The 23,735-nt window shown below is 40.1% G+C and overlaps 1 protein-coding gene across 1 annotated transcript in view; it reads right to left on the bottom strand.

The window, feature by feature from the left end:
- Window positions 1-23,735, bottom strand: part of zgc:153039 (uncharacterized protein LOC767698 homolog) — a 117,176-nt gene that overhangs the window by 77,115 nt on the left and 16,326 nt on the right. Inside the window, exons 7-8 of the mRNA XM_059945254.1 lie at window positions 6,946-7,103; window positions 4,265-4,347 (exon numbers count right to left, since the gene is read on the bottom strand). Of these exons, the coding sequence (XP_059801237.1) occupies window positions 4,265-4,347; window positions 6,946-7,103 (241 nt within the window). The remainder of the gene's footprint in view (window positions 1-4,264; window positions 4,348-6,945; window positions 7,104-23,735) is intronic.

Here is a 23,735-nt window from a genome sequence, read left to right as displayed (position 1 = left end):
AGCAGTGGCTGGGAGCTCATCTAGGAGGACAACTTTGATCTCAAACCGCTGCTGCCATCTTCAGACTATATCCACTCATAGGGAAAGTTCCGGGAGTAAAGCCCGAGGAAAAATCCGGAGCTGTAGTCCCTAAGAGGCAGCTCTACATTGAGTTCAACTCTGACTGGCAACTCCCATGACCCCACTGGTGTCAAACTATACCGTTCCTTCGGATTCATCAGCTGTGTGGAGGAGGAGCTGCTACATGTGCTCTCCATAATGTATTGCCCTGGCTTGTTTATCATGTAGACAGCTGGGACACAACATCCATGGTCAACAACAACTAACAGAGGGCCTCAAGTGGCACATATCGGGAGTAGGTTACCAGTGGAATCAAGCACTCTGATGAAGTTTAAGAGGCTTTTATGTAAGCTTTTACGACAGGAATGGACGGATATACATTGGTACAAATTGGCATCAAGATCAATACATAATCACAGGCTCAATGGCCTATCAAGTGCTGTAATCTTCCATGTTCTACATATGTGTTATGGCATACAAATAGGCTATTCAGCCCTACACATCCATGCTGACCAAGAAATCTGCTGGAGCTAGAATGGAGCAGCCTGTGACCAGTTCTTTGGTCCTCAATGTGCTGACATTTTAACCTACTCCACAATCAGTCTAACCCTTCCCTTCTACACAGAGCACAAATCTCCGTTTTTCTTTCACGTGCCTAACAAAAAGCCTCCTAAATGTCCCTAATATGGCAGCCACGACGACCACCCCGCCAGTACATTCCAGACACCTACCATTGTGTTTACAAAAACCTACCTGACATCTCCCCTAAACATTGCTCTACTCACCTTAAAAGGATGTCCTCAAGTATTAGCCTTGGCAGCCTGGAAAAAACGAGCAGGCTGTCCACTCTATCTATGCCCTTTATAACCTTATACACGTCTAACAAATCTCTTCACATTCCTCATTTGAGGGAACAAAAGAATATTCCCTCATGGAGGCAAGCTCAGGTCAGGCAGGCTTCCCTTCATTAATAACATGTCACATCCAGCTCATAAGGAGAAACCGTGGCCATTGAGGGTGCTTTTGATATGGAAGTTAGCAGTCAAGCTAAAATGGATCTCTGAAGAAAGAAGGGGATCATACTTCCAAACAAAATAAACATTGGCTTGAAACATTACTTGTTTCTTTGTCCACAGATGCCTCCTGCCTCAAGCACTCCCAGCATTTTGTTCTTAGCTCAGATTTTCTGCAACTGCAATTTTTTTGCTTTTCAATTACAATTTAAATGCAAATTGTTCTTGACTAAAATCTTGGGGGGGGGGAAAAAACTGCTGAGCTCCATTGTAAACTTCGAACACATGGAAGATTTATGTGCTTGAAAAATTCTGTATACAGCAACAGATAATTATCTCATTGCTCTCTGTATCATGAAACGATCATACCTTTCCACTTCAGGGTCAGAATAGATCAAACTCATTAAAGTAAGCATTTTGCAGGGCCATTCATTGCAATGTCACTAAACCTTCCATCAATCTGCTGCAGCATTCTCCTTTCATTGGACATGCAAGAGATTTGACTTGAAATCCCGAGAGGCTTCAGTGGTCTGCCACTTCCAGCAGTCCGGTGAATTACTTCTGATCTGCAAAAGTAGGTAGCCTCCCTCCACCTGATAATTACTGCCCATCACCGAACTCCTAAGACCCATAAATTCTTTCTCCTCTTCTATCACTGCAAATTTCAAGATTTCTTATTAAAACATCTCTGCATTCAATCAGAAAATTTAACTTCCCAACTGTGCAACCAGAGATACCATTTTGTTCCATCTCACGGGGACAACAAAATGCTCTGACTAGGGGAAAGTGACTGAAGAGGGACTGGGCACTCCCTGGGAATAGAGGGGAGGAAAGAATTAGCTCATTCATTTCAATTACTGCACCAAAATACAAAGACTGTGGTTCCGGCACCTTGTGAGAAGCAATTATTGTGAAATGGCACTGATAAAGAAGTGCTTGATTATATAGTCAGCCGCTTTTACTGAAGGTGTACAAGTTTGCACATCAGATGATAGATCAGCAGCATCACTGTTTGCATGAGGCTTTACACAGGAATAATCCAAGACTAATCACATCGTGCTGCTCTTTCCCTTTGAGATGCCATCTTTCCCTGTTTTCAATACTTATTCAGATTTCCCACAAGCAGCAATGGTCTCTACTTCAATCGCTCCCCACTACAATGCATTTCCTTCCCCAATGACCCTGTGAAAACCTCACTCTTGATACATTTGAACAGAAGCTCCAGTGCAGGAGGCCACCATTCAGCCTATCACAACTTTGCATGCTCTCAGGGCCCCAGATGGAAACCCCCTTGGTCACAAGAAAAATGTGCAAGCTCCAAGCATACATTGTCCAAGGTCAAGACCGAATCTGGGTTGCTGGTGCTATAACAAAGCAGTGCTACAGATGCAGCACTCTATGCCATCTACTAGCAGAGTAAGTTAATAAAACCTTCCCTCAAAAACTTCTTAATGTGAGGAAATAGGATTTCACAATTCATTCTAGCAATCTCTAAAAAATAAGCCTTTCCTCTGATCTCAAATATCCTATTATTAATATAGTCCCTCATATTTGGTGACACTGGCAATGTATTCCACCTTCAATAAAATCTAAATCTGGAATCAGTACAAGATTAATTGGTTATTGATATTCACTTGCCTAATTTGATAAATATTGTTCGATCAGAACTCAAAATGATCTGAAACAAGTATTTCAATCATTCAACACCTTTTAATCTATCTTTCAACATAGATCACAAAAGGAGTCGTATTCTTTATGGTAATGACCCACTCTGATGACTAATTACTTCATTAAATGTAAGATTAACCACTTTTTTAATCTAATTTTTCAAAAATTCTATCGACTTCTGGCAGCATTAAACCTCTAATAATGTGAAGTGCCTTTTACTCAAATATTTCCTTGTTCACTTGGCTCCTGAAGGGTACATTAGCATTGGAGATAATCCAGGTTAATTCATGGGATGAGAGGGTTGTACCATCACAAAAAGGTGAAATAGTCTGGCCCGTTGTTTAAGAGTTTAGAAGAATATGGAGTTACTTGAATGAAGTATACAAGATACTAAGGGGCATGACAGGGTAGATAATGAATTATACCGATCAGTAGGAGTCTCAAAGCAGAATTATCACAAGCATGCAAGGGGGCAGTCAATCAAAAAGATGCGTAGGAATTTCTTCTCACAAAGGATAGCGAAACTCGGTAATTCTCTATTTCAAGAAAATATGTTAGTGAAATCAATGGAGGTGTTAAAAGACAATCAATAGTTTTTCTTTAGATATAAAGATAAAAGAGTTGAGGACAATGTGGAAACAGCAAAGGAAAACTGTGGCGGGGCTGATTAGGCATGAACAGTGAATGACAGGTTAGATTTAAGTGCCAGCTGGCCTTCATCTGTTCCGAATTCCTTCTGACCTTTAGCTCACAAAAACTTTGATAACTTATCTAACTATTCATTAAGAAATGTCCATTGGGAAGGGGGATGGGGGCAGGGGCAGGGGCAGAGGCAGAGCCACAAATGCTTCTTTCAAATAATGGCATACAGAAAAAAAGATGGAGTTAATTCGTCCAGATCCTCGTACAATTGATCCAAATTTAATGAGAAGATCATTGCAGATAATCTCTCAGTATTTAAACCCAGACATGGCTCTCACACAGCTGATGTCTAAAAATGCCATGTTGGAAGGGAAAGTTGTGTGGGCTGTTGTCTAAAAGCCTATCAAATGCAACCTTAAACTTAATTTTTTTGGGGGACGAAAAGGAATTAAATACCAATTAAAATGTATTATTCTGCAAAAAACATAGGATTTTGTGTGTATGTTTTATATATACACACACACACACAAATATTATAACTGCAAAGCTGCAATCTAATTCATCTGTTTTACCTAAAATATTAAATGGTAATCATGATTTTGGACAAACAGTAACTGAAGTTTGCCATTTGGCTTAAATAAAATTTATTTTTTGGTTGCTGAAAGAGGAGGCATAATAAAATCCAGGTGGAAAATTGGTCGACATCAATCTTGTACAAATTGTTCCATATGAACAAAGTTTCGTAGATTGTCAAATCTTGAAACAATTCAACAAACAGCAATCAAAAGATATTTCTCCCACAGAAGACAAAAAAACAATTCTGTAGATATTCAATTTTTTGTGCATCATTGACTACATCAAAACAAACCAATCAGAAGTACCTGCACTAGCAGCCATGATATCAGAACAGCAGCCCAGGGGTTTCCACTACGTGAAGTTTTCTTTGCAGGCATGAGAAGTTTACCTAAAATGTGGAAAATAATTTTTTTTTGTTACTTTATGAAGTATTAGCGCATGAACACATTCACCTGCAGTTTCTCTTTCTGAAACAGCAAAAGGATTTCAGAAAAACAAATCCTACTTATCTGAAGATGCTCATTACAAGTTTTCATACAATATTAATTACTAGTCAGTAAATTTATCAAGAAGCTCACTTTATTATTATAAATTCTGATATCTCTTATTACTTTTGAACAAGAAACAGTTGTACCCACTACATGACTCCTTGGTCCACTTATCCCTCCCCACTGATCCCCCTCCTGGCACTCATCTCTGCAAGCCTGTCAGGGTCTTCTAGTGTTCCCAGTGCAGGCAACTCTACACTGGAAAGAGGCAACATAGATTGGTGGTCCGCTTCATTGAGCAACTTCACTCCATCCACCACAAAAGCCGGGATTTCCCAGTGGCCACCCATTTCAATTTGACTTCCTATTTCTAGTCCAACACGTCGGTCCATGGCTTCCTCTACTGCCACAATGAGGCCACACCTGGGATGGAGCAGAAAAATTCCATTCCGTCTGGGTAGCCTCCAACCTGATGGCACGGACATTGAATTTCTTCCCTTCCCCCTTCTCTTTTTCCATTTCCCCATTCCTGTTCCCTTCTTACCCCTCATCTTCTCCACACCTGCCCATCACCTCCAGCTGTTGCCTGTCGTCCTCCTCTTTCATCCAGTTTTCTATCCTCTCCCATCAGATTCCTCCTTCAGCCCTTCACCTATCACCTTCCAGCTTCTTTCTTCATCCCCCCCTCCCCCCGCCACCTTCCGCACTCACTTATCATTAGCCAACTTGTACTCTTCCCGCTCTCCCCACAATCTTTTCTGGCTTCTTCCTCCCTTTCTTTCCAGTCCTAAAGAAAGCCCTCAGCCCAAAATAACAACTGTTCATTCCCCTCCATAGATGCTGCATGACTTGAGTTCTTCTAGGATTTTGTGTGTTGCTTACGATTTCCAGCATCTGCAGAATCTCTCATTAATGTTGAACCCTGTATTCAAGATGGTTTCTGATTATTAATTTTTTATGTCACATCTTTAAAATAATGAATTAAAAATAGGGGTTTTAATATCAAATAGTCTGGAAAATCTATTACTATGACAACCATACTTGTGGATTAATGGAGTTTGACTGTAGTCTATATGGCTCAATAATGTGAGTTCTAAATTTACTTTGGACTAAGGTGGGTTAAATTGATTAAATGGTGAATTTTGGAAACAGTTTCCACCAAATTAATTTTGCAGTCATTATTAACAATGTTTGTTTCACTCTTTAATTTAGAAACATTACTGTAAATGTTAAAAGCATTTTTGAAAGCCTCATGGTTATTTATTACCAGTGATTAAACCACTAATTGCAGGAGGCAACGGTCCTTGTGAAGCTAAAAGCTAATGAAGAATATTCAGAATAAGGTTACAGTGCAAATAATCATAGTTAATGACAGGAATTAGAATCAAAAGTGATCACAGCTGGTTCAGAATCTCACCTCAGGTGCACAGGAAGGCAGTATGTCATCAGATGTAATAGTTTAATGGAACCAATTCATCAATTCAAACAAAAATGCCTGGCTTATTGTCCTCATTTGGGATATTTCTCAGAAATTCCATCACTTACTTCCCCCCCCATCTTTGTGTCTAGCAAAAATGGTTGCATGTTTGATTCAAAACTTCAGTATTGAGGCTATAAAGTGACCTTGCAATACTCGCCATTTAGAGCTGGCCACATTCCTTTCAAATATCACAAAATTTATAACACAGTTTAACCTTTACAACTGGTTTTACTTGTTGGAATAAGCATTTTATGACCATCAAGCAATTTTACAGGAAAAGGATAAAAAAAAAGATTTGACAAGTATTTTCCTTGCATCCCATAAGATCAGCTTCCTTAATTCTATTTTTCTAATCTCCAAAGTGTAGGTCTAATCTGCTAAGTTGCTCATTTTTTACTGCAAATATACCGTTATCTATGTAAAAGACTAATATCGACATGACAAATTCCTTTCCCCACATTCTCCCAAAATGTTACACATTTTTGCCCCCTCTTAATATTCTTACTTTTTCAATCTACATACAGTTTTTAAAAGATAATGCAAATATGTAATGATTACTGCCTAAAGCTGAGCACTGCTTTAAATAAGCAGTTTCCTGAACAGCACACTTCTAACATCATGCAAAATGCTGGAGCTCAGATCAGGCAACAACTATGCAGAGGAATAAACAGTTAATGTTTAGGGCAAAGATCCTTCATCAGGACTGGAAGGAAATTGGGAGGGGGGAAGAAAGTTCTTTTGCCTCCCTTTCCAGTCCTGATAAAAGCATTGACTGTTTTTCCATTTTCATAGATGCTGCCTGACCTGCTGAGCTCCTCCAGCATTTTGTGTTGCTCTGGATTTCCAAAATCTGCAGAATGCAGAATCTCTTCTGCTTCTACTAACTCATATACTAAAAAGCACAAGACAAGCATAACATTTTGCGTAAAAATGCAACTTTAATACCAACTAAATTTTCAACACAGCTTTGATTCCATGCACTCATTTCGTAAACAGAAAATAGCTTCAAATAACTTGCCAAATATATCATCCTTAGCGAGAGCATAGAGAATTCTTGATGCTCCAATCAGTGTGCTCATGGCAGCTGATAAAGTTGAAGAGTAGACTCCAATTATGACAAAAGGACCCCAGACATTAATGTCTTCAAGGAAACCATAATTATATTGGAGAAGAAATCTGCAAAAAAAAAGAAACAGAAAAAAAAAATCACACTTGGAGAAGCATGCACCCAGATAACAAAAAAAAAGTTGATTCTATGAAATGCAATTGCTGAGCCACCTGACACCATTGCCTGGATTTAGTCAGTTGGTGATAGCTCAACAGGCAGTTCGACAATTGAACAATATTTAGAAGGCAAGTAATACTAAGAAATATGCAACCAAGTTCATACAGTTCTGGGCTCCTACTCACCAATTACTTCAAAGGGCTGACTTTCACTCTTACTCTTTCAAAAAGCACAATTCCATGAATACCAATCATCAAGTTAGTTGGCACAGAAACAGGCTCTGCCAAATGTGCCAATTTACCCATGTCTCTCAAATCTAGGTATCTATCCAAGTACCGTGTAAATGTTGCCTGCATCACCAACTTCCTGACGGCTCATTCCTTGCACTGATCACTTTCTGGGTGGAAAAAGTTGTCCTTCTGGGTCCTATTAAGTCTCTCTCCTCAAAGCCATACCCTCTAGTTGTTGCTTTCCCAACTTTGGGGGGGGGGGGGGGGGGGGGAGAAAGGCCATGCATATTAACCTAGTCTATGCCCCTCATAATTCTATACACTTCCTCATGATCACATCCGCATTCCCCTATGGCCCAATTAAGAAGTCCCAACCTTCTCCACCCCTTTCAATAACCAAGTCCCTTGAGTGAGTGTAGTCATCGTCATTGCCTTTTCAAATACACACTGCTCACGTGCAATCTGCTGCAAAAGCTGTCAGAGCAGAACAAGTCATCAGCTCAAAAATAAACTAATTTGCCCTCACCCAATGGACACATAACACTTTCCAGAAAAGGTTATTAGGCAGCAGCCTGTAAAAGTTCCATCACTTTCCATTTTGGTATCTTGTGGTTCCAAGGAAAAGGAACCTGGCATACCTGGACTTCCAGCCACTACCATACTATCAGAGCAACTCATTATCTTAAAATAACAACATAAAAAAAACCGAGATCAGAATCATGCAATAATAGATTACACTATGTACAATGCTTACATCTTGGCAACATAAACCTCTCAATAACTATATGTAATGTGTGGTCCAAGCATTCATTTCAGTTACTTTACTCTGGGAAAACATTACATTTTTAGAGTAGCAAACACACCTATTTTAGTCAGAAAATAAGCTATCAAAAGAGCTTAAAATAATTGCATATTCCAACTCCAGATTCAAAATGCTACAAGTCAGCGTTTCTAAGTGCAGCTAATAAAACTAATGAGGCACACAAGGCATATCCAGGAGAGTGGAGTGTGCCATTCAATTTTCATTATCCTATTTGTGCATCTAAGATTCCATGTATCCAGTCTCCCACGTGACGTGCATACATATGTACAAAAGGCTTTCGTGGCAGGCCAGCCAAGATGACTCAACATTACTGTACACTTTGGTTCTACACGCCCTACAAATTGCTTTTGCCACTAAGCTATTGCTTGCAGCAAACTATAACAAAAACAAAGCTTCCATCATTCCCTTTGTTTGATTTAACAAAATACGCTTCATACATCAATGCGATTTTATTTATTCTGCTCGACATTTATCAGTGTAATGCTTCCTGCAGAAAACAGATGCCTGCGACAGGTATTGAAGACCACAATGATTACAACCTAGAACAACATTTCTTTTCCAGCACACTTAAAACCTATCTGCTGCTGGAAAAGGAAGCTAAAAGCATTATTTTTGCATTTGTTTTGTGAGATTTGTGGAATTAATTGATTAAAGTTTTTTTTGGAAGAAATGCCCAAAGTAAGTACAGCATTTGTTTTAAATTTGCTTCAGAAAGGGTTTCTTCTTTCAAGTTAGTCGCTAAGGCTTATAATAAAATGGTTTCTCTATAATGTTAACTGCTGTTCTTTGTGCAGCAGCATGTTTGGGTTATAACTGATAACGGGGCTTCGGAATTCAGTGTTAACTGATGGAAGATGTTATTCTTTCTGTCAGACAGACAGACATGTTTGTATGAAAGCTGTTAGTTTGTGCGGGCTTTGGGGAGAAGGAACGAGGAGGATGAAGAGAGAAGACGTGGCTTGAGGAGATGGTGGGTGGCGAGACCTTCTGGGCCCTGGGCTCCGGGCAGTAGCCCAGAGTCGGCGATGATCGAAGGAGGATCAGTGAAGAGAAAAATCAGTGAGCTCCAACGATTTGTGCACTGGCCTGTCTAATGAGATTACTGGCGCCAATTTATATTTTGTTTCTCTACTAGTCCTATAGTCAAATACAAAATCTTAATCGTTTAACCGTGCAACGTGTACTGCTGGTTATTTTGGGGCACTGATTTTACACAGGGGACGCCACACGCAGCATCCACCTAAATGACAGTGCTAAGGTTTGGCCGGGCAGGGGGTGGGGGGGGGGGGGGTATCACCCTGCGATCATGCCACTAGGCAAAGCGAATGTTACTGTAGAATGGAGCATTAAAGTACAAAAGGTGCTGCAGAAATGCAAACTCTTCTTGTTTTAAAATAGTGAAGCGAACAATGAGATCAATGGTAGGTTCTTTGTGCATGACCTCATGCCAAATTATAGTGATCCGCATCATCAGACGGGTGGGTTTAATATTTCTAGTATCTAAATGCTGGTTTCCAAATCAACTGATCACAATGTGATTACCCCACTGTCCTTCACCTCGCAGACTACAAGCTAACATTGCTGCCTTTCCCTCACAGGACAACACACTCAGCACAGAAACCAGTTCAGCGAATCAACTTCATGGCAAAGATGTCCATCTTCCATTATCAAGTCTAAAACCGGATAAATTACTCCAAGTCTTTAAGATGCTCTTACTTTTTATTTTAAATTGTAAGGTGGCAGGAGTAAAGGCCCAACTACTGTCTTTTCCAAACACAAACAAGAGAAAATCTGCAGATGCTGGAAATCCAAGCAACACACACAAAGTGCTGGAGGAACTCAGCAGGCCAGGTAGCATCTGTGGAAAAGAGTAAACAGTCGACGTTTCGGCTGAGACCCTTCATCAGGACTGGAAAGGGAGGGGGATGGCAGAATAAAAATGTGATCTATGTATCATAGATATGTCACATGCATCAAAGTACAGTGAAAGTACAGCATTGCATTCTTTTCATACAGATCAAATCATTACACCGTGCATCATGATGTTTCAAGGTAAAAACAACACAAAGCACAATAAATTTCAACAACTACAGAGCAACAGCAATGCAGGTAGACAATAAGGTGCAAGATCATCAAGAGGTGGATTGTGAGGTCAAGAGCTGATTTTAACCCATGAGGTAACCATTTTTAGTCTATCAGCAGAGTTGAGATGGGGTTAAAAGACTTTGCATATGAAATTCTAATAAAATTACATTGAGTTGTAATCTACAAGGCAAAATTTCTTTATAAAGAGAACATCCTTTCTGCAATATGCCAACAGAACCAGCTTAATCTTCCTCCTTGAAATTATTTTAAACTCTTTTTCTTCTTCTGACATTAAAGATTTACCACAGCTTGTTTAGCTACAGTTTAAACTGAAAAACGTAAACCTCCAAGAAGATGAGCTTTAAAAATTATTCAACCATGCGCAACAAGCTTCTGCTTTTTATTCAAACAACTAATAACTTCGATTGAAAACTGTTCAAGCTGATTTGCATCATTTTACCACCTGTTTTCTACAGTAGTCATCCTATTTAAATTTGCTACAATGTTAAAATTTGAATTAAATTGGAATCTCAAAAAAAAAGAAATCAGTTAATAATACTAATGAATAGATTTACTCAGATAACTGTAATTTTTGTTGGTGATTCAGCAGTCCTTTATAGCAAAAGTGCCAAATCAAGTATAAACACCAATTTTTTTCCTTTTTTTTATATAAAAAAGCTCTTGGAGAGCTATTTTGCTACACTGGAAAGAATCTAATGGCTTGCCTCCATTATGTCATATCTCAGCTTGGAGAAAATTAGAAGCAAGACACTTGATACATCCTTTAATTTTGAACAAGTCTGGTGACCCTTTATTCAATATTTTCACGACTTAATTTATTTTTATTTATTTATTTTTCTTTATTCTCTTTGGGGAAAATCCTTATCCGTGAAGGTTCGGAGATGACTGGAAGGATGGTTTTTTTCCTCTTTTTTTTTAAATTTTATCCTCAATTGGACTGCCCAATCTTTCTTTTTTTCTTTCTCTTTTTTTGTTTCAGTTTAGTGGGTTTTTTTTCCTTTATCAATAAAATTTCCATTTTTTTATTATTGCTATGAGGAGTTGTTTTTTTGACCATTGTATATATAACAGCATAACATTTTACCTATTTGATTTTAACATTATATACTTTGTTTTTATTATTGCTGTTTATGTCCATTATCTGTTTGCTAAACTCTGATTTGTATATTCTTTATTTGAAAATCAATAAAAAGATTGAAAAATGAAATGAAATGAAAAGCTCTTCTTCCAGGACCACTCAAAATATTGGGTTATGAAAGCAAGATTTGAATTATGTTTCACTGTATACACTCTGAATCTGCTATGATCTGAAGACAATTTAATTCTTCACAATTTGTCTGAATCATCAGCAAATTCTCATTTGCTTCAGTGACTTAGAACAGATGCAAAAAGGTTAAATATTGCCATGCATTGCAAAATCACCAGTCAACAGTACACTACAAACTTCAGTGCGTATTTTCAAAGTATGTATACTATATACCACCTTGAAATTTGTCGTCTTACAAGCAACCACAAAGACACCCAATGGAAACCATTAAAAATGGTCCAACACCCAAAGTGCAAAAAAGAACAAATCATGCAAACATAAAAAGTAAATAAATAACTCAGAACTAAAGTTCATGAAAGCCAGTCCATGACAAAAACAATACTGATGGCTATTGATAATTGGGATGAATCACAGAGACTGATGGAGGGGAGGCAGTGGGGGAAAGACCAGGCAGAGATGGACTGAAGGGTACGGCGGGGATCAAAGTAGCTTTTTAGTAAAATGAAATGCTAAGCTTCAGCAAATATGTTACTTACATTTTAACATGAAAGCATCAAGTCCAAAACAAAACATCTGTATTGGAAAAAAAAGCACCGATCAAGCTATCCAAGGTGAGGCAAATGCTACTTTATTTCTGCAATTGAAGTCAATGCCCATTTGCCTAAAGTGACAAAGATGGATTAATTACTAACTTATTTTTTTTTAACTGAAGACAGTGTTTGGGTGTGCAAAGCATGGACTTGCTGCAATACTGGCACAAAGCCACAGGTGCCATCGCACATTTCAAGCTCTGGGAAAGAACCTAAGCCATAGATTATGGATGGAAATCAATTGGAGGTACAATTTTCTGTCATTCCCAGTGTTGATCAGAGTAAAGGGTCTTCACTTGCTCGTAACCATTACACAGCCTGGGAATACAAGATCAACTGGCAGCCACATCTACATTTTAATAGCTTATTTAAACATCTGCAGTCCAATGAACAACTATATTGTGATCGGCAAGTGATATAAGTGTGGAAATTTTTATTCCGAATCTAACCCCGGTCAGAATTGTTCCTCCGAGTTAGCCCTCCAATAGTCATAGGGCATTTCAACATGCAGGTAGATTGGAAAAATTAAGTTGGCGCTGGATCTAAAGAGGGGGAGTTTCTGGAATGTCTATGAGATGGCTTCTTAGGGCAGCTTATTGGACTTTTGACCTGACACCCACTTATTTTGCTTTGTAATCAAAGCAAAGCATTTTAAACAATTTAGAGCACTACTAAACACAAACAAGTACTCCTAAAGAATTTTAATGTCAAAAATAGATCAAATTTCTACCATGGATCAACATTTGCTTTATACCTTCAATACATAACTTAGTTACTAATTTAAGCATAAAAGCACAATCCTTAATAGCTTTACTTCACAGAAACATGACAAATTCTGCAGACGCTGGAAATCCACAGCAACACACGAAATACCAGAGGAACTTGGGCCAGCGGCATCTATGGAAATGAATAAACAGTCCATGTTTCAGGCTGAGACCCTTCATCGGGACTGGCAAGGGACAGAGATGGCAGAATAAAAATGTGGGGACAGGGGAAGGAGGATGAACTGGAAGGTGATAGGTGCAGCCAGGGAGGTAGGAAAAATGGAGATAAAGGGCTGGAGAGGAAGGAACCTGATTGAAAAGCTACAGAACATGGGTCTTTGTACCTCCCTCTGCACCTGGATCCTCGACTTTCTAAATGTAAGACCACAATCTGCGAGGATTGGTATTAACATCTTCACCTCACTGACAATCAACACCGGCGTGCCTCTGGGATGTGAGCTTAGCCCAGTGCTCTACTCTCTCTACACCCATGACTGTGTGGCTAGGCACAGCTCCAATGCCATCTATAAATTTAGTTTTGATACAATAATTTGTTGGCAGAATTTCAGATGACAAGAGAACATACAGGAGCGAGATACATCATCTAGTTGACCGGCGTCACGGCACAAGCTTGCACTCAATACAAGACCAAAGATCCAATTGGGGACTTCAGAAAGGGAAAGGTGAGAGAGCACACACCAACCCTCAGACAGATTAGAAGTGTAGACAGTGAGCAATTTCAAGTTCCTGGGTGTCAATATCTCTGAGGATCGAAACTGGACCCAACATATCAATGCATCTATAAAGAAGGCAAGAAAGTGTCTACATTTCATTAATTTGACGAGATTTGGTACGCCTCCTAAAGCATTCAAATTTCTACAGACGTACCGTGGAGAGCATTCTGACTGGCTGCAACACAGTCTGGTATGGGGTGGGGGGTTGCCACAACACAGGATCGAAACAAGCTGAAGAGAGTTGTAAAATTAGTGAGCTCCGTCACGGATACTAGCCAACGTAATACCCAAGATATCAAGAAGCGATGCCTCAAAAAGGTGGCATCCATCATTAAGGATCTCCCACCACCCAGGACTTGCCCACTTCTCATTGTTACCATCAGGAAGGGGGTACAGAAGCCTGAAGACACTGTTAGATGCAGTGGGAAGATGGGCTGAGCGCAGGTGCTCAAGAAATGGAGGAGATGTGGGTGAGGGCAGCGTCAATGGTGGAGGAAGAGAAATTGTTCTTTGAAGGAGAAGGATATCTCTGATGTCCTGGAAAGGAATGCCACATTCTAGGAACAGATGCAGTGGAGACTAAGGAACTGGGGAAAAGGAACAGCATTTTTACAGGAGATGGTGGGAAGAGGTAGCAGAAGAAGAATTGGGGAGCATCACCTGGCGAAGACCTGGAGCATGGCAGACATAGCTGGGGCCCATTCAGGTGCCCATAGCCACCCCTCAAGTCTGGAGAAAGAGGGAGGAGCTGAAGGAAAAATCTGAGGGGGAGGAGCAGGTCTGCCAGACTGTGGAGGGTGGTGGTGGAGGGGAACTGGCTGATTCTTTTATTGAGAAAGAAGTGGAGAGCATTAAGTCCTTAATGGGGTATGGAAGTGCATAGGGTTTGGACATCCATGGTGAAAGTGAGGCAATCAGGGCCAAGAATTGAAAGTTAGTGAGGAGACCGAGAGCCTAAGAAGTGTCACAGATGTAGGTGACAAGGGACTGAACCAAGAGAGATAGAATGGAGTTGAGTTATGAGGACATGAATCAGTGGGGTAGAAGCAGTTAACCGTAGGCCTACAGATTGAAGGAGGTAGAAACAAGCAGTAAGGGGTAAGAGAACTAAGGTTTGGTGGCAGTAGATGGAGATCTCCAGAGTTAATGAGGTCAATGACAGTGTTGGAGGCAGTTTTCTGATCGTCAGGAATGATGATCAGTATGAAGAGGTGCCCGAGAGTTGCAGCCTAGTAGAGGTTAGTTCACCACACTAAAACAGTGCTCACTTTATCTGCGGGTTCGCTGGTAAAGTTGAGATTGACAGAGAGTGGAGAGAGCTGTGTTCAGAGGGAGCAAGGAGAGAGGAGTGCTGAAGTTGAACCAGTTGATTCCCTTTGGCAATTCGAGACGAAAAGATCAGATCAGGGTGCCCAACAGGAAGAAGGTTGGAGATGGGGGAGGGGTCATCAATGGAATTCGTTTGGAAACAGAGGCGATGGAGGAAGAGAAGGGTGTTGTGGCGGGCACAGAACTCTCTAAGGTGCGGGCAAAGCAGGACAAAGCCGAGGCCCTTACTGAGGACAGAAGATTTTGCCTCAGAGAGGGGAAGGTCAGAGGGAAGGGTGAAAACACGGCAAGGATTACAGCTGGGATTGGGGTGGGGGTGTGGGGGAAGGAAGAGCTGGTGGTGCCCCTGGAGAGGGGAGGGTTGGAGTGTTCAGGGAAGGTGTGGTGAGGTGCTGAGCACCCAAGAGTTTTACTTAACATCTAGTCTTATTACACCACTGATTCCAATCATAACTAAGGTTCTCGCATACTTAATTCAAACACCAGTTTGCCTGTTATGTATTACTACTTTCAATATTAATCCCACCTGTAAGTTTCAAATATGTACTTAAGATTTGTAAAATGAGCATATATTGACAATAAATGAAACAGGTGGAAGTCTTGATGCATAATTTAAACAAGATTGTTAAATTCTACTGCTGCTGCAACTTATCATTATACTGTGTTTAGAATGTTGGAATAAAGCAGCAAGTGAAGCCTCAATCTGAATTTAATCGGGAGGTTTCCAGAACTTCACAGAAAATATAGGAAGCTGGAATGGCAAGAGTTGGAAACAATTATTGAGGAAAAGAAAGCCATCCAGTGTGCAAGGGTACAGAGTTTGAAAAAAATAAAATGGTAATGTTTTATCCTTCACATTTTTAAAATTAATTTTTCTACAACTTGAACAAATTTTTGCTGCCTTAGCTCAGAAACTCTTATTTTGTGTGCCCTCTGCTGGTTAGTCCAAGTAATTCTGAATACAATTCCTTCAAGAAAATTCAATGACCAAGATAACTTGCAATAAAACAGAAGTAGTTTCCTTTCTGTTCCGTGGTCAAAGATCACATTTTTACCTCACTCACGTGTTTGGTTTGAACAACAACTGAACCTAGTGACCATGTCTGCATGCTTTAATGCACTGGGTTACTGCCTGTGATTGACTGATTAAATATTTGCATTAATGAACCTACTAAAATGGCAACAGTGTAAGAGTAACAGTTAATCATCTGACCCTGTTTGCTTTGCATTCATTAAAATCTGGGCTGATCTTTCACCTTGGTATTATGCTCTAGTATTACCCAATATCCTTTGATTTAGTCAGTATTGACTTCCTCAATGTCTGAAAATCCATTAAACATTCATTGATTGCAAACCAACAGATTTACAATGTTATCTTGACGATATGCCCCCTGCAAAGATTTCTCCATTTTGAGATCCTTCATCTCTTTGGTATTCGCTCTGAAATTTTCTTCCTCATTAACAGAGGCTTTCCCCTCTTCTGCTCCCGTCAGCGAAATGATAAAACACACGAGACAACGACTTTACCTAATAACTACACTTTATTAGTTGCCACTGCTTCAAACATCTCAAAGACTCACTTTGTACTTTAACTCTGGTGATTAGTTTCTTCCAGAGCTCACTGCTTGTAATCAGATTTTGACAGCTGTAGAAGAAACTGATTAGGTCTATATGACTGGGCACCTCACTCAGAATCTGCAATTGTTAGTCTCCAGGGTATTGCTTCCAAACATCCTGTGAGTCGCCTTTTTAAGGCAGTGGGAAATTGGGGTGACTGCAGGTGTGGGAAATGGAGGAACTGAATAAGGTGAATAGAATGGAGTTGAGGTATGTTGGCACGAGTTCTGTGGGGCAGGAGCAGGCAGAAACCAAGGGCCTAGCCGGACAGTCAGGTTTGTGAATCTTGGGTAGGAGGTAGAAACGAGCAGTGCAGGACAGGGAACTAACTGAGTTTAGCAGTGGATGGGAGTTCTCCGGAGTTGAAGAGGTTAGTGATGACAGTCTTCTGATGGTCCTGAGTGGGATTCTTTTCAAGGTAAGAAGTGTCTGAGAGTTATTCTGCTCATTGTATTTGTTGAGCATTTATAACTTGAGCAGAGACTAAGCTCTAAATTGCCAATTTCCAGGTATTTTAGGAAATACATTTTGTGTGGTTTTTTTACATTTCATGAAAAAGAGAAATAAAACTTCCTCTGTTTTGCTGCAAGTTATCTGGGTCATTGACTTGACAGGGTGATTTGAGACATTGCTACTGCCCTGGGATTTTCATGCACAACAGTCTCTAGAACTTAGAGAATTGCACGAAAAACATAAACCATCCAGCAAGCTGCAGGCTTGTGGTTGAAAACACTTTGTTAGGGGTCAGAGGAGAATGGCCAAATCTGGTTCAAGCTGACAGGAAGGCGACAGTAACTCAAATAGTCACGTGTTACAACAGTGGTGTGCAGAACAGCATCGCCTAACATACTGACAACACGAACCCTGAAGTTGATGGACTGCAGCAGTGGAAGATGTTGACCATACACTCAGTGGCCACCATTAAGTGGGGTACCTAATAAAGTGGCCAGTGAGTGTATGACAATACTTTCAATAATCTTGGTGATGTAGTGATGGTAAACTTAGATGTACTGCAGCTTGAGCAAATTTTTTTTCAGGAACCATTGAACAGCAGCTGATGCAAGGGTACTAATTCTAATGCTGGGCAACAAGGAAGTCAGTAAGAATTTGAGTGGGATCAAGACAACAGAAGAACACTTTTGAATAAGACGAATCTGACAAGCCAGGAAAAATATGAGAAACAGAACTGGCTCAGGAAATTAAGACAGGCAAAGGGGAGAAAGGAAAGAAAGAAATCTACCTTAATGAAGAAATCCACCAGCTCCTTCTATTTGTCATTAATAAGAATGGAGATGTCAGTCTGCATTTTGTTTGCCTTTAGTTTCATCTCAGATGCAAAACCATCCATAAATTCATGACTAATTTAGCAATTTACTCAGCATGGCAAGAAAAATTGCAGTGTAAAAATATCAGATTGCCATACTACATTTTGCACAAAATTTGCCTGGAGAATGCCAATTCACTGGAGAATTGAAGCATATTGCATTTAATTTCTTCTAAGTTTTAGCAACAGAAAGGAATAAGATACATCCCTGTCATATGCTCAGGAGAAACAATGGAAAAATCTACACATTAGGTCAGTCATTACTCGAAATCAAAACTTATTTAACCACCTACAAAACCTCCAAAGATGGCACAAAGTTGGTTCAGATTCGCAATCAGGATCACCCTGGTGCAACTTAAAGCAATTAAGCTACAAGCCACTCAAGTATTGCCCACTTAAAATTAGATGAATGTCTCACAACATTTTAAGGATGTTATTTAAAATCGGCATAACATTCATTCTTCTTTCAAACCTACCAGCTAGTTCAGAAATGGGTAACAAATTAAAAATGCAGGTGCTGGAATCTGGAACAAAAACAAATGTAAGAACTCAGCCTGTCAAACAGCACCTGTGGAAAGTGAAAACAAAGCAACACTTAAAACGTTAACCGATTTCTCTTTCCACAGATGCTGATTTATTAGCTGCTTTCTTCCACTATTTCTGATCTATAACCATATTCAGTAAACAGAGCAATAATTAATTAACAGAGTTTAATCCCAGAACAACTGAAGGTGACCTACATGAGAGAGTAGATAAAAACTGAAAATGCATTCATCATTTCCAGAATGCTGCATTGCTACAGCAGAATGTAATTGCACTGAAAGGTGGCGTATAAAAGCACAGGAGGTTAAATGCTTTCTTTTAAGGGAGCATAACGACCTGACTGCATTGTGTGAAAATGAATAATGTGTGTTCAGAATAACATTTCTTGCTAATGGCACAAGCTTGGCTAAAATTACATGTCTTTGTCACACATTTTAAATCAATTCAACAGAAGGAATGCATTTCAATTCAGTTTCATTAATAGAAGAACATATAAAGTCACAAAATGCAAAATGATTGAATGTTACATCTATTACTTTGCCCATTAGGATTGAAGCAATCGTGTGAAAGTGTCTGCTTATTTGTGGACACACATGATTTGGCTCCAATTGTTTCAGCACACTTTGCAGCAGCATTAAGTCAAATTGATCAGAAAATTCTGGTTCTAACTTCCAAGAACAAATTACATTCACAATGATATTTTCAAGCATATTTCATAGATTAAATGTTGGTGTAATCAAGCAACAGTCTTTAACAATAACGGGAAAGAAATAGGAGCAGGATGTTGCAATCGGGGCTAAGGAACTCGGGGGGGGGGGGGGAGGGAGCATAAATTAGATAGCTTATTAACTATCTCAATTGTTTCGGCACATTTTGCAGCAGCATTCACTCCAGCTGAGGCAGAGGGGGCAGTGTTGCTGTTGGTAAAAAAGAATGAAGTCAAACCATTAGAAAGAGGTGACATTGGGTCAGAAGGTGTTGAATTGGTGTGGTTAGAACCAAGGAACTGCAAGGATAAAAATGCTTCGATGGAAGTTACATACAGACCTCCAAACGATAGTAAGGAATGTTGTCTACAAATTACAAGAAGATAGAAAATGCATGCCAAAAGGGCAGAGTTACAACAGTCATGCAGGTAGATTGTGAAAATCAGGTTGGTGCTGGATTTGAGGAGGGGGAATTTCTAGAGTACCTACAAGATGGCTTTTTAGAGCAGCTCGTGGTTGAGCCCACTGGGGGATCAGCTGTTCTGAATTGGGTGTTGTGCAATGACCCAGAATTGATCAGAGACCTTAAGGTAAAAGAACCATTAGGGGGAAGAGACTATAATATGATCAAATTCACCCTGAAATTTGAGAAGGAGAAGCTAATGTTGATATATCAGTATTACAAAGGAGTAAAGGGAATTACAGAGGCATGAGAGGGGAGTTGGCCAGCTGGCTTGGATGATGGCAGAGCAGCAATGGCTGGAATTTCTGGAAGCAATTAGGAAGGCACAGGTTATATATATCCCAAAGAGAAAGTATCCTAAAGGAAAGATGCCAAAACAATGGCTAACAAGATAAGTCAAAGCCAACATAAAAGTCACAGGAAGGAAATAAATAGAGCACAAATCAGTGGGAAATTGGGGAACTTATACCAACAGAAGGCAACTTAAAAAGTCATTATGGTAAAGACAGAGCATGAGAGAAAACTAGCCAATAATATTAAAGATGATACCAAAAGTTTCTTCAAGTACATAAGGTGTAAAAGAGAGACAAGAGTGGATATCGGACCACTGAAAAACTATGCTGGAGATGTGGTAATGGGGGATAACAAAATGGCAGGTGAACTGAATAAGAATTTTGCATCAGCCTTCACTGTGGAAGACACTAGCAATACAGTAGAAGTTCCAGGTGTCGGGGGTCATGAAGTGTGTGAAGTTACAATAACTAGAGAGGATGTTCTTGGGAAACTGAAAGGTCTGAAGGTAGATAAGTCACCTGGACTCGCTAGTGTACACTCCAGAGTTTGGAAAAAGGTGGCTGAAGAGATTGTGGAGGCATTATTAATGAATCACTAGATTCTGGAATGAATCTGGAAGAGTGGAAAATGTCACTTCACTCTTCAAGAAAGGAGAGAGGCAGAAGAAAGGAATCTATAGACCAGCTAGTCTGACCTTAGTAGTTGGGAAGATGTTGGAGTCTATTATTAAGGAATTTGTCCTCAGGGTACCTAGAACATGATAAAATAGGCCATAGTCAAAAGAAAATCTTACCTGACAGATCTTTTGGAATTCTTTGAACTAGCAACAAGCAGGATAGACAACGGAGAATTGGTTGATGTTGTGTACTTAAATTTTCAGAAGGCCTTTGACAAAGTGCCACATGAGGTTTTTAATAAGGTACAAACCCATGGTATTACATGAAGAAGGATGTAATTACAGGAAAGATTCCCGCATGGATAGAGCAGTGGCTGATTGGCAGGAAGCAAAAAAAGGGAATAAAGGCAGTCTTTTCTGGTTGGCTGCCAATGATTAGTGGTGTTCCACAGGGGTCTGCGCTGGGACCGATTCTTTTTATGTTATATGTCAACGATCTGGTTGATGGAATTGATGGCTTTGTTGCAAAGTTTGTAGACGATATGAAGACAGGTGGAGGGGCCGGTAGTTTTGAGGAAGCAGGCTACAGAAGGACTTAGATTAGGATAATGGGGAAAGAAGTGGCTGTATAGTCTTGCACTTTGGCAGAAGAAATGGTTGACTATTTTCTAAATGGAAAGAAAATACAAAAACCCTTGTGCAGGATTCCCTACAGATTAATTTAATTTGCAGGTTGAGTCTGTAGTAAAAAAAAAAGCAAATGTGATGTTAGCATTCATTTCAAGAGGACCAGAATATAACAGCAATGATGTAATGTTGAAGCTTTATAAAGCACTGTTGAGGCCTCACTTGGAGTATTGTGAGCAGATTTGTGCCCCTTATCTTAGAAAGGATGTGCTGAAACTGAAGACAGTTCAAAGGAGGCTTGCTAAAATGATTCCAGGATTAAATTGCTTGTCATATGAAAATTGTTTGATAGCTCTGGGCCTGTATTCACTAGAGTTCAGAAGAATGAGGGATGATCTCATTGAAACCTATTGAATGGTGAAAGGCCTTGATAGAGTAGATGTGGAGAGGATGTTTCCTACTGTGGGAAAGTCCAAGACCAGAAGCCTCAGAATAGAGGGGCATCCTTTTCAAATGGAGATGAGGAGGAATTTCTCTAGGCAGAGGGTGATGAATCTTCAGATTTCTTTGCCATGGGCAGCTGTGGAGGCCAAGTCCTTATCCATATTTAAAGCAGAGGTTGATGGATTTACTTTACTTTATTGTCAACAAACAATTGATACTAGAGAGAACAATCATCACAGCAATATTTGATTCTGCACTTCGTGCTCCCTGAAGTACAAATCCAAGTAAATATAATAAAAAATCTAAATTATAAATCATAATTAGAAAAATTGAAAAGTGAAAGTAAGGTAGTGTAAGTCAGGTCCGAATATTTGGAAGGTACGGCCCAGATTCGGGTCAGGATCCATTTAGCAGTCTTATCACAGTTGGAAAGAAGCTGTTCCAAAATCTGGCCATACGAATCTTCAAGCTCCTGAACCTTCTCCCAGAGGGAAGAGGGACAAAAAGTGTGTTGGCTGGGTGGGTCGTGTCCTTGAGTATCCTGGCAGCACTGCTCCGACAGCGTGCAGTGTAAAGTGAGTCCAAGGATGGAAGATTGGTTTGTGTGATGTGCTGGGCTATGTTCACTATCTTCTGCAGCTTCTTCCAGTCTTGGACAGGACAACTTCCATACCAGGTTGTGATGCACCCTAGAAGAATGCTTTCTACAGTGCACCTATAAAAATTAGTGAGGGTTTTAGGGGACAGGCCAAATTTCTTCAGCTTTCTCAGGAAGTAAAGGCGCTGGTGGGCCTTCTTGGCAGTGGACTCTGCTTGGTTAGACTAAGTCAGGTCATTTGTGATATTCACACTGAGGAACTTAAAGCTTTTGACCTCTTACACCTGTGCACCACCAATGTAGATGGGGGTCATGCGGTCCGCTACTCCTCCTGAAGTCAGCAACCAATTCCTTTGTCTTGCTGACGTTGAGGGATAGATTGATTGGTCAGGGCATGAAGGGAGACAGGGAGAAGGTGAGAGAATGGGGCTGAGAGGAAAATTAGATCAGCCATAATGAAATGGCGGAGCAGACTCAATGGGCCTATTTCTTCTACATCTTATGCTCTATGGTCAAAATGAATTGTCGATCTTAGCCAAACTGACTTCAGCTGTTCTAGAATACTACAGAGTCAAAGGGAAAAGAGATGCTGTTAAATTACTCCCAGGCTCTGCAAAGTAAGTCTGGGCTGGTAGCAGTCAAAATTGGCCAAAGCACTGGTTCTACTGAAAGACCTAACATTCAATGAAGCTCTCGTCTGAATAAACTTTTCAATAATGTAGTAGAAATCACTACTTCTAAAGTTGTCTGGCCAGTTGTCTCCTTTCACCTTAAATCTATGTCCACCATCCTAGAAAATGACCAACTATTCACCTCATCTAGGACCCTCCTGATTCCATAAAGCACAGTAATGTCATCCATCAGCCACCTACACTCCAAGGAGAATCAATATAAAAATAGAGCTCTAAACTATCCAGCCTCCCCCTGCAACTCAAGTCCTCCAGTCCTGGTAATGTCCCCGTGTATCTCTCCTGCACCTTTAACGACACCTTCCTAGACCCAGGCAACCAGAACCGCATGCAATATTCCAAGTGTGGTCTCACTGAAGCCTGTATGCAGCTATAATTTGACCAGATCCTCAATATCCTTCCTCAGAGTTTTCTAATCCTGTCAGCCTTGTCCTTTGCTGTCTAACCAGAACATGCTTACTCCCAACTCTCTACACCACACTTTTCAAAGCCAAACTTGCCAGATGTCTGATTACTTGCCAACAGTATCTTCCGGTCATCCCTTGCAAGACCCTGTCTAATGCCTTTAAAATTTACCTTTCCCCTATCTAAAGCTTCAACTTGTAGACCAGCCCTACATTTTTTAACAATTCATTTCAAAGTGAATAGAGTTATGGCCACTGGCCCCAAAGTGCTTCTCAGTAACTTGACCTACCTCATTTCCCTAGAAAATCTAATGTTGCCCCTCCCTAAGTAAAGCCATATATTGTTTGAGAAAACTTTCTTGAACAATTTCTGTCCTACCTAAATGCTTTCTGCAATAACAGTGCTAGTCATTA

This window comes from Hypanus sabinus, chromosome 2 (genome assembly GCF_030144855.1).
Source record: "Hypanus sabinus isolate sHypSab1 chromosome 2, sHypSab1.hap1, whole genome shotgun sequence".
Taxonomy (NCBI): domain Eukaryota; kingdom Metazoa; phylum Chordata; class Chondrichthyes; order Myliobatiformes; family Dasyatidae; genus Hypanus; species Hypanus sabinus.
The sequence above is the reverse complement of the archived record's forward strand: the minus strand, read 5'-3'. Positions and strand labels throughout refer to the sequence as shown.